The following is a 12,495-nucleotide window of genomic DNA, read 5'->3' as shown; positions in this document are numbered from 1 at the left end:
ACTTAATTAATTAAATCATATTGATTTAATAATTAAGTCACCTTTTATCTATTTCACTTAAGCTAAATCTAGGAAGATAAAATTAGGAATAATAATAATTAATTCATTATTAATTCTAGCTTATTTGCCGCAACGGCTAATTGGAGGAGGGCTAGCAGGCGAACAACTATTAATGAACGGCGGCGGAACTTTAATTTACTGATGCCATTAACAGGCGCCCCTTATAAGCCTACGGGCCCTTAGAAGCCTACGGGGCCCAACTACCATAGTAGAATTTGCCGGGGCCCAGGTTGGGTGGGACTTATAGGCAGTGGAATTGTAGTGGCAGGGTGGGTAAAATTAGGAATAATAATAATTAATTCATTATTAATTATTAATTGTTTTTAGGGTTTTTCCCAGGCTCTTCGGTCTTTGGCTTCCGTTTCCACCTCAATCTGTTAACTCGTGAATGGTAGGAAAGGAATCAGGTGCCAAAGAGTTCAACTCTGCCTTAATTTGTAGAGCTCAAAACTTGTTGATGGTGCCAAAGAGAGTCTGAAACTTGATCCATGTGGCCCGAGGTGAGAAAGATTCTAGTTCATAGTAGTCTTCTGGACTGCCTCCTCCTAAGGGGGGGGGGGGGAATTGAAGAAAGATAGACCTAAGTGTTCTTATTGTAGCAAGACAAATCATGATGAGTCTTAGTGCTATGAGAAGAAGATTGATGGATATGCAAAACAGGTTTCAGATTTGACAGCTCTTCTTCAAAAGAGCAACATTAATATTCCTTCTTCTTCTACTTCTCACAGGGCTTCTGCATTACAAACACATGGACAGGAGAAAAGTAAGGGTCATGCATTATGTGCAACAGTCAGTCCACCTTCTTCTAGATGGTTGCTTGATTCAGGTGCTTCACATCACATGGAATCTTCACAGGATATTTTCTCATCTTTTCAGGCTTCTCCTACACCACATATTTTGATGGGTAACAACATTATTATGACTGTATGTGGGAAAAGTTCTATCAACATTGATGATGGTACGTTTCATCATGTATTATGTGTTCCATCTTTGTCCTCTAACCTTCTCTCTGTCTATCAAATTACTCACAGTGGGACAAGGAAGACAGTTGAGTTCACTCAAGATTCAGTGCACATCAGAGACAGTGAGACTGGCAATATTGTTGCAATAGGGACATTTGATCATTCTTCTCGCTTGTACTCTTTCTCTCATTTTGGTCCACCATCTCCAATGTCGGAGAATCACTCTCTTTCTTTAAGAGAGCATGTTGAGGTGAAGTCAGGTCACTTAAACTTGTGTATTGTTCCTGAGACTAGTGTTGTGACTTCTACACCTCCATCTCCTGTTGAGATTGCTTCTATTTAGCAAGATTCCTCTTCAGCATTGCCTGACATTGTAGCTCCATGCATCAAGCCACCTATTCTAGTTCTTGAGGATATTTCAGAGGATGTTTATTCCCTCTCAGATGATAGATTCAACACATCTGTTGTTCCACCATCATTGGGGATTCCATTACAACATCATCATGCATTCTCCTTTGAGCATCATCCAGGCCTTCCAGTTTCACCTCTTGTTCAGGGGTATCCTCTTCTTTGTCCGCAACCTTTGTTTCTTCTGTATTGGAGACACATTGGTTTGACTATCGACACATGGGTTCTATATATCATTCTGGGGGGCTTTGGAGTCTCAAACCTCTCTCACGGGGGGTTGGTTGTGCACATGTTCCTGAGAGAGTCTCTTGAGACATGCACTTGTACTTTCTTTTTTCCATCTCTTTTTGGAGACGAGTTTTTTCCCACTGATTTTTCTCCTTTTTCTCCACTTTACAGAGATTTGCATGTTGTGATTGGGTACCTCATCAGGCCTTGTTGTCGGGACCCAAATTCGCATTATTGCATGTATTTTTTTTTTTGCATGTAGCTGCTTTCATGCACTTAGCTTTTTGGCTACTCCCTAAATTCATCTTAACGGGGGGTGTTAGAGTAAAAGGTTTTATTTACGTAATTAATTTAATCATATTGATTAATTAATTAAGTCACCTTTTCTTTTTTCACTTAAGCTAAATTTATGAAGCTTTTTTAGGCATTTAATAATTATTTTATTTCATGCATTCAACCCTTAGGGTTTGCTTTAGGGTTATGATCTCCTTTATTAAATGATTGATCTCATTATAATTAATTATTTTGGCAAGTTAATTCAATCATGATTCTTCTTGCAATTGTCTCCAATTATTCTTGCACTGTCTTGTTTGTAGGTTTTTCTCTTGTACGTGGCAAGTATTTGCATGTAGGTGATTATTGGGCACTGTAGAATTCATTAATCATGAATTCTATCAGGTACTATTAGAAATATAATTGAAAACATTTTTTAATTTTGTGTGAAAATTTAGATTTTCTTATAAAATTTATTTAACTAGAAAAATGTACACCCCCTAGAAAATTGTATTAAAGGATATTTTTAAATTTTTGAATTGTTGAGGTTGGCAGAAAAAACTAAAGATTCATTAAGTGTGGAATTTGGACTTTGATTGAGTCTTAGAAAATCATAAATCATATTATTTTGGAATTTAAAACTTTTAGAAGGTTATTATTTTAGGGAAATATGGTTTTTTTCATAGAAAGAAAGTGTCTTTTCCTTAGGATGTGCTTTCATATGTATATTGTACATTTCCCTCATAAGGGCTAATTGCATAAGTTAGTCTCTTTAGAACATGTGGTAGGAATGCTATTGAAGTTAGGACCTAGAGTTGATGAATCTAAATGTGCAATGTCATGTCTGAAATAGAACATGCAACATCATGATAATCTAAATGTGGGGTGTCATGTTTGAAAGAAGATGTGACATCATACTAAGAAACAAAAGAATTGATTATGCAATACATAATGCTTTAAATCAATATTGTATAACAATAATAAGCAAATTACTAATCAGATGTTACATTTGAAAGAGGACACACAACATCTTTGTAAGGAATTAAACATTAGTAAGCAATTATCAACATGACCTTCCTTTGAAAAGGTGTATTGCACTGGACGAGAATTATTACAAGGGCCCTTTCTGATGAGATCAATCTAGTCTAACTAGTTCCAACTTGATTTTGGAGAGTCGAGTGAACACTGCTTCTTATTCTATGCTAGCCCCATTTGTTTTCATTTATTTGGACTTGTGTAGTCCATCTTGTGGTTGAGAAACTTTGTGCGGTGTATTCTTAATTGTAGCCGATTTGTGAGTGTACGACATGAGTGTAAAATTGTAGGTCATGTTCAGATGTTAAGTTTACTTAAAGGTCCTAGGAATCTTTCTAGAATTTTTAGTTGTGAATAAGAACTTATCTTATCTTATCTCATTTACTTCTTGTTACCTGGGTCATTTAATATTTGTAATGTTAGTTATTTTGTCATAGGATTAAGACATGTGTTTTATCTTGTCTAATTTTTCCTCCTATCCTTGTATATATAAACAAGGCTTTTGTACAATTTATATCATAAATAAGAAGATCATACTTTGATCTAAGGTGTAGAGCATAAGAGTATGTACTATCATTTGATCCATTATTCATTATTGTACATCATTAGCATCCTTAATTATAGCAAGCTATTTTGCAGTCATAATCTCTTGTGAAAGGTTATCATTTTGTTTTGCAACTGATTCTAGGACTTGTGCGATAATCTTTGCCTCCTACATGATATCAAAGCATTCTATACCAACTCCGACATTTTTGTTCTATATACCTAATGACACTAGTGTCTAACTCTTCTTTAGTAGTGAAAGGTACTTTTTTGATGAATTTTATTTTTGTTATAAGATGTTTTATTTCAAATATTATATATATTACCTCTCATTTCATACTTTCTAATTGTTACTTTGATAAATATAGAATACATAAGACTCCAAAACATAATATTAAAATTAGTGTAAAAACATGCTTTGATAAGTATAGAAAACTCATAATATGATACACAATATAATTTTCAAAATATATAATATAAAATGTACAAAATCTATTTCTGTTTCTTTGGTGAATGGACAATTGTATTTTTATTTTTATTTTAAACAAACGACCACCTGGGAAACCTGACAAGGAAACAAATAAGAAATTGCAGAAACAACAATTTCAAGCTGGACATACGAGTCAGCACAAATAATTTTATTCCAAACTCTGAAAGAAAAAAAATAAAATAAAACAATTTTAAGCTGGAAGTATGACTCTGAAAGACAAAACGAGTTGAGCTGTCAACTCAATCTTGTTTTCTTCCAAGAACAACAAAGAACTCTCCTCCGTGAAGAATGGATTCCATCACTTGTGAAGCATTACCTGCAGCTCTCTTTGCAAAATTCTCATACAGTGGATTCACCACCTCACTTCCAAAATAAGCCGAAATCATGCCTTCCAGAACAGCTCTGGAATGATTGGCCACCATTCTTCCAATATCCTCATCCTTGATATTCTCTGTCTCAAATCTTGGCTGCCCAAGTACAGAGAAATAATCTATTCTCTTCACTGTGAATGACCCCTCTTTCTCCACCTCGGCTCTCAACTCCAGAGAAGAGGGAGAAAAGAAGGGAAGATTAAAAGAGTCTCTTTTATCCTCCTCTATCACTCCCTGACGCCAAAATAAGATTGATCAATTAGTATGTAAAAGAAATTGAAATTAGTACGTGTTGTTTTTAGATTCAATTGTGTAAGATTTATTTGCATCAATATTTGAGATCACATTTTGTAATCTATCATCAGAATGTAAAATAAGGAGTTATAAGACAAAAACGTTACTCATTTATACATTTTTTCTTTTTACATTCTCTGTTCTATTATCTAATATAAAATAAAAGTTGTAAGAATAAAAAGGATAGAAATCTTATTCTGTTATTCATTTTTCTCTTCGAGCTCTTTTTTCAATATTCTGTGATGTATTATTAAGATGTAAAAAGAGAGTTGTAAGAGAGAATAGCTTAAGATTTTTCTCCATCAGTTTTCTTTTTACATTCTATTAATAGATCTAGAAATATGATCCCAAAGATTGATTCAAACAAATCTTATACAATTGAATTAAAAAAACAACATATACTGATCTGAACTGTGGCAATCTGATACCTTGAGATCAAATTTTAAAAAAAGAAATCTTTAGTTTTCTATAACTAGTACTCTACCTGAATGACCATGTCATTGAAGGAAGCGTGGAGAATATCCCATACAGTGGCGAATGGGCCTTGGTCTCTGGGGTCCTCACATTCATCTGGACGTCCTAACAAACTCAGAAACATGCAACCTCCTGCAACTACTTCTTCAGAACGGGCTCTTAAAAAGCTGTGGAAATCCTTCTGGAATTGACGCAGATATGCCTCTCCAACCTCCACTGGCCCATCTTTTGATATGAACACTCTTCCCCCATTCCAAGATCTCGACCTCTTATCTTCGATTTCAGCAGGGACCTGATTTTCAAGCATGCACAACTATCCAGTTAAAAAAACATTTGCTGGGTTAATTAGGTTCTTAAATAAACAGAATTTGCCTTCATTGTTTTTCATTTTAACTGAAAAATGCACAAAAGGATTAGAACCAACTTGTGAAAGCCAATGTAAACTGAAATTGGAGTGAACAAAATGGAGAGAATTCTTGGGAAAGAGACGGTTGTAGAAGGACCCAGCAACTCCTGCAGCAAAGTAGTTACATCTAGTTTTTATTGTACCATTCTTTTCATTATCATCTTCTTCCTCTTCTTCTTGCTTGTCTCCCTTGGGAGGTGGTGGTAAGCTTTGGAAAAGCAAGTTGAAGTCACTGGAGGGCAGATCTGAAAAGAATACTTGCAACTCTGGTTTTGGTAGACTCATCGCCATGTATTTATCTTGGATTTCCGTGGAGATGGTATGTGCAATGAAAAGTGAGTTGGGTCCAGAAGAACAACCCAGATCTGCAATGGCGAACTTGTTGCATGGGGTGATGTTCATGTGGGCAATGCATTCTTGTAGAAAAGGTTGAAGAAAACGCAGAAATTTGCCCTGCCATACAACACAATGGGTGATGTAAATGACTCTTTTAAGTATGTCTAGTCTAAGTTTAGGGAAGGCATTGAATGGAGATTACCTGAAGCGATGAGTTTCTTGCATAGCTGCTCTTTCCTTGCCCGCCATTCATGGCCAGAACTTTCTCTGTATTCAACGCCATTTTATCAATTATTTTTAAGATTGTTTGCAGATGGCATGGATAGAGATAATCCACCCATACCTATATATGTATTTAACACTCACTAGATGCCAAGGCTTGCTTCGTTATGGAATCAGAGAATCTTCACAAGGCATCGGAAGCCAATAAGAGTGCTAATTAAGGAATTTTAAAATGAATGATTCCCATTTAGTTTTATAATAGTTGGACAATATTAAAAAAGAGGGAGAGTTGGTGGGGGCAGAAAGGATGAACATTATCATGCAGCTCACAAGAAGAGGGATAAGGATGCTTGAAAGTTTGGGACTAGCCACCACGAGAAACATTATCTTTGGAAATTGGAGGTTGATAGGCATAAGAGTAGGAATCACTATCATATCTGACAGACTAGCTTTGTCCATGCCACACTTTTGAGAGAGGAGGGATCTATGGGGACTCTAGCAACGGTGCAAGGGGAATTCCCCCACTGGTATAATAACTTCTAAAGATACACAATTTCAAGTGCAACTTTACTGATTTGCATTTGAATTTGTAGAAGAGCATCGAGTAAAGAAAAGTGAACACCAGTAGAACAACTAGAGAAAAGAGTTGCATTTCTATTTTTCAAAATACTGATAAGAATATTCAAAAGTTGCATAAAATTTTTTAAATAGAATAATTATTAAATTAAAGTTCAAAGAGTAAAAATTCAAAGCAGATCTCCACGAACCCTTCACCTCTACAAACCAAAAACAACCATGATACTAATAAAATATATCAAACTAATATAAAATAAAATAGCCGTATCAAACTAAACCAAACAACCATCCTTCAAAATCCAGCCACCCCCAAGCACCCACACACTTTGGAACCCAATATCTGGCCTTGAGCCGAGAAATCATTCTGATAGCATCATATATAGAGCATATATATAGACATATATAGTATCATCCCTATCGAAAACCTCTTTCCCTAAAAAAAATATAACCGTATATTGAATTTACATCTTCATATAAAAATCGTCTTTAAACTTACAAAATTAACAAAAAAATTACATGATTCACAAAATTTGAACAAAATGGGGCTTTCAATCCCTCCATGGCCTCTTGCTAGCTTGCCCATCCCAATAGTCCTCCGCTTTGAACCTAAGTCACTTCCTCACTGCCACTTGCATGTACCCACTTACAGCACACCTCCCTGCTCCTAGTCTACAATGTATTGCTTGATAAACTCTCACCTGATGTGTGCCTCCTCCTTCCTCTCCTCTCTATCACTTTCCTCCTTCCATACGAGGAATGGTCACTTGGGAGGAGCAAACTTTGAGAAATATCGCCATTCACCAAATGGTGCATTCAAACCCTTCCCAAGAGTTGCCATCTCTAGTAACCCTTCCAACCTGAGGTGTCGTTCACTCTTCACCAAGGCCAAACATAATCCATCATGTGGTCTCTCTATCACCAAATTCCAGACACCATGCCATGAAAAGTGAATCAATGTTAATATTGGTGCAGTAGCGATATCTTGATGCCATATTTTCATCCCCCAACATTGGTATCTGAATCATATGAAATAGCATGGGTTGTTGAATGAGAAATATTTATTAGATGATCATCTATAATTTTCCTAATGAATGCAAGATGTTGCTTCACTGGCCTTAGGGAGAAATTTGCCTCCATCGACACCCACTCTAACTGTAAACGTCACTGCCAACAATGAAGAAAAACCATTGCAGATCCTTATTTAAATTCATCTGTGCGTATTGGATGACATGCATTGGTTGTAGTGATTAAACCTAAGTACCTTCACATCACCTCTCATAGGGGAAAGGACCGAGTAGTTGAGCATGTACCAATTGTCGTGAGGGTTGTTGATACCTTTTGTTCCAAAAATTGAACAAATAAAACCTATTGTTTGAAACAAAAAATATCAATTTTTGTTAGGAAATGTACCAACAGTTGTTAGGAAATGTACCAATAGTTGTTAAGAAATGTACTAATATTGTAAAAAGTAACCAATCAGGTGATGCCATATCAGCTGCACAACTATTGGGGTCTCTTTTGCATGCCTATTGGTCTCACTTTTTTGGGGGGTTGTTTTGGACACCTTGGCAAAAAGCATGTTGATGTGGCATCATATTTGACGATGTGGCCCTGAAACCTTAGTTATAAGCAGGGGACTTGCCAAGTAAGCTGCTGTAAAAAAATCAAGTGATTTGAAATTTCCAAGTAGGATTTTGAGAAGCGCAAAGTTAGGGTGCACAACTACTGGGTCCTTTCCCCTACATCAAATCTGCCAACTTGGAGATCCTACAAATCAAGCCACCAAGGTTCATGATTTTCTTCATTAAATTTGCACGCCCAATTCGATAATAGTTTTGCCACCCCGTTACCTTCCCTTTTAGTATAAGATTATTTTAAATTATTAAATAATTTTAATTTCTCTTGATAATATTAAAACACTTCTTAAATTTCCAATTTTGGGCTTCCCCTTTCGCAATGGCTTTGATGATAATTTGTGAGTCTCCTTCCAAGTGAACTTGTGTGATCCCCATTTTTCGAGCCATGTTGATTTTCTATAAGGCCGCACTTGCCTCTACTTCATTATTCATGTCATGCAATATTTTAGCGCCAATTGCCAAGATAATCCCTTTCTCATCCCTGGCCACACATCCTACTCCAGAAGTGTTGGGATTTCCTTTTGAAGCCCCATCAAAATTGTTTTTGATCCACCCCATATCAGGTTTATGTCAATCAATTATTTTTGTCTTCTTAAGAGATGGATTAGCCCATGCAGGCACATTAATAAGTTGAAATTTAAGAGAAGGCCAATGTTCTTGCAAACACGAATCAACAATGAAGAAAGGATACTTACTATGATTGTGAGTGGAAGTCGCAACACTCACCACTTTTGAAATGTTGTTCTCTATTCTGACCAAAATTCTTTCAATTGGTTCCTCCTTATCCAAGAAAATCCTTTTATTTCTTTCCTTCCAAACTGATCAAATCAACAAGGTTAGGGAAACTTTCCAAATGCTAGAGAACAATGATATATCTTGATCTACTTTCCAACATTGAAACAACTCTTTTAGTGTGGCTAGAAGTAATATATGCCATCTCAGTTTATTTAATGAAAATTTCCAGCAATTACTAATGTATTTACAATGTAGTAGTAGGTGGTTGAGTTTTTCTTCCTCCTCCCTACACAATACACATATGAAAGGTCCCTAAAATTTGAACTTTGTTAATCCTTCCCCTGTAAGAATGCAACCTTTCAATGTCAACCAAGTGAAAGCCCTTGCCTTAGGTAATACATATTCGTTCCAACAAAGATAATGTGGCCAACCTACCTCCTCCCCTACCTGCTCAAGAATTTTATACCTGATTTTGACTGCATATCTCCCATTCTTAGCTCCACACCATTTGATTTCATCTGGTTTTCCTGTGAGCATGATTCTTTTCTTTTTTTAAATCTCCCTAAACTTCTCAGATTGTGACTAGCTGAGATTAAGTTATTCTATATTTTTCCAATTCCATTCCTCGAAGCCATTAACTAGCTTCTTTTGCAAATAGTTTATGACTTTCACCCCCCATTTTTCTTTTGTGATTTGTTTAATCTCCCTAATATCATCCTCATCTTTCAACACCCTACGACCTTCCCATGAATCCTCCCAAAAGCTAGCAAAAGTATTGTTGCCCAGCTGGCAGGATCATATACTCAATGATAATCGGTCTACAAGAAACCAAGAAATTCCAGATGGTCGGACTCTTCATTCAATTTTTAATGGTTAAAATTCTTTCCCTTTCTAGAGAATTGATATTTGTGCTTGAGAATCCTAACCCATTTTTTATTGGGGTTAGAGTACATGCTCCAAACCAATTCTTAAATAATTTTAAACTAATATAAAATCTCTTAAATAAATAAAAATAATTCTTAGATATAAATAAATAAACTAATTCTTAACTAATTTTAAAATAAAAATTATTCTTAAATGATTTTTTAAAAAAAACATTAAGTAAATAAAAGAATATTTTTAATATGTTATATAAATAAAATTATTTTCAAAGTAAAATAAAATAATTCTTAAGTAATTAAAATGATTCTAGACCGATAAATGATTGTATTTAAGATATTTATACTAGTTATTTTGGTTAATTGGATTATATTTTAATTGTGATACTTATTAAATTTAGTTTTTATAGAAGAACTTTTTTGGTTAATGTATTTATCTTTAAGAAAAATATAAAAATAATTTAAGTTGGAACAAAGTAACACCTCTTGAAACAAATAATCAAATTTTAAAGAAAATTATTTTTTCTAATAATTAAATGGTAAGTTGTGAAACTAAATGTAATGGATAGAGGTACTTTTCTCTAGGTATAATGATGATGTATAAATCTACTGTATGCATTAAAATTTTAGTGTCTCCAATCTATAATTGATAAATTTTTATTTGCTCTATACATTATCTATCTAGAATTACCTTATTCTAATTTTGGATAGTCTCTATGATGACCTTCATATTCTTGTTTCCTTATTCCATGTTCCTTACCTTTAGCTTAGCTTTATTATTTTCCTTAGTCAATTTATTCATTCTACTTGTATGATAGATTAATTTATCAAGTAAAGGTTGAAGAATTATTTTTTCTTCTACTCTTGTTATTATATCTAAACTTTCACTTGCTAATGGTAGTCAACTTCCCCCTAAGATTGTTTTTCTCTCATTGTTTGATCAATTACCAATTGCAATCAATTATATGGACCAATGCGACTAGTAATTTAATCATCTCCCAATCCAACATAAAACATTTAAATTTCCCTTAAGATTTTCCTTCTCTCAGTTTTTAATTGATTATCAATTCGAATTAGTTATATCTATAGACTAATGAGGTTAGTGATTTAATCATCTCCCAATCCAACACAAAAATATATTATCTCAAACATTTCCAAGGTAGAATTATCTTATGAAGAATATGTTGGCATGGTAATTCTTGATTGGGTGATCAAAGAAACACACCTATATGAGTACAATTGGAACATTATAAAGCCTTAATGGTGATCTAGAAATTGTTAGTATAGGTGGATGAGTGGATAGTGCAAAATGTGGGTCGTGTCATTCTAAAATTTAATCTAAGTACATTTTTGTGGTATGTAATAACTCCCAATGATAAAAGCTTAAGGTGGAAGATCAAGACTAAATCCTTGAGATATCTAAGGATGGTTTGGAGTTATTTTGCTAAATTCTACATGAAAAATTATTGTTTTAGATATTAGTCATTTTAGACCAAAGTAAATCTAACAAAAGAATTCGCTTTTCGCTTTTACATCTACTTTAAAGTCAATTATTGAATTTAAAAAAATGTTATGTGGAAGACTTTATGTCAAACCCAAATTATTTACAAAACAATACAAGAGTGTGAGTCTCAATTGATACGTCTTTCATTAAGAATTTAAAAAATTAAAAGTTAAAAACTTAAAGATATAATCTTAAATTCATCTATTATTTATTGTATCTTTGAGAACATTAAACTTTAATAGATAACTAACATAATTTTAAAAAAATGCAACCATTATGATCCATTATAAGTAACCAATTAAACTGTAAAATTTTAATGAATTTCCTTTTCAATTCATTCTATTTCTAATCAAAGTTTTTCTCACCAATTTTGTTTTTATATTAAACTTCCTTCAAATGAAAATTAGATATGCCATTTTTTTTTCCATTTATTCTCTTTGCTTCCCGAAGTCATTGAGATGTTAAGTCAATGACAAAACAGACGAAGCTCTTAAACGTGACTATTAAATAGAAAATAATTGACACTTAATTATAATTATAAATAGTCTTTTAATGGAGCATATTCCAAGTAAAGTTCTGACAAATATTGTAATTAATATTTATATTATTATATGCCAAACATAATAAATATAAATGGCCGGCTAATAATTGGTGTTCATCCTTATCTTTATTGGTGTTCATCCTTATCTTATTTATGCAATTCAAATATCAATTATTTATTAATTGGAAAAGTATAAATAGAAGTACTATGAATTATTTATTAATAATTCAAATATGAATTATTTATTAAAGAAATAGAAGTACTATTTTAAAAGTTATTGGAGTACATTGTTGATTCAAATCTATAATTTGAAATTGATTTTTATCTATATAATTATTCTTCAAATTATTAGGGTTCAATAGTGAAAAGAAACAAGAAAAAATTATGAAATTAAATTACTATCATACATACCAAAAATGAAGCAAAGGTAGATGGTGAGAAATGTCAAGATAAAAAAGATTAATGAAAAAATCTATATCTATATTGGAGATGTTTCCATAAAAAAATGAGATAATAATAAGG

General features: G+C 33.5%; 1 protein-coding gene across 1 annotated transcript; it reads right to left on the bottom strand.

Moving 5' to 3' along the window:
• Positions 1-4,068: 4,068 nt before the first annotated feature.
• LOC131051820 (probable methyltransferase TCM_000336) lies at positions 4,069-6,188 on the bottom strand. Its single transcript, XM_057986428.2, has 4 exons — positions 6,083-6,188; positions 5,563-5,997; positions 5,149-5,430; positions 4,069-4,604 (listed from the first exon to the last, which is right to left on the bottom strand). Exons 1-4 carry the CDS (start codon positions 6,161-6,163, stop codon positions 4,239-4,241), a joined length of 1,164 nt encoding a protein of 387 aa, XP_057842411.2. The 5' UTR covers positions 6,164-6,188; the 3' UTR covers positions 4,069-4,238.
• Positions 6,189-12,495: the final 6,307 nt, after the last annotated feature.

This window comes from Cryptomeria japonica, chromosome 2 (assembly GCF_030272615.1).
Source record: "Cryptomeria japonica chromosome 2, Sugi_1.0, whole genome shotgun sequence".
NCBI lineage: Eukaryota > Viridiplantae > Streptophyta > Pinopsida > Cupressales > Cupressaceae > Cryptomeria > Cryptomeria japonica.
The sequence above is the reverse complement of the archived record's forward strand: the minus strand, read 5'-3'. Positions and strand labels throughout refer to the sequence as shown.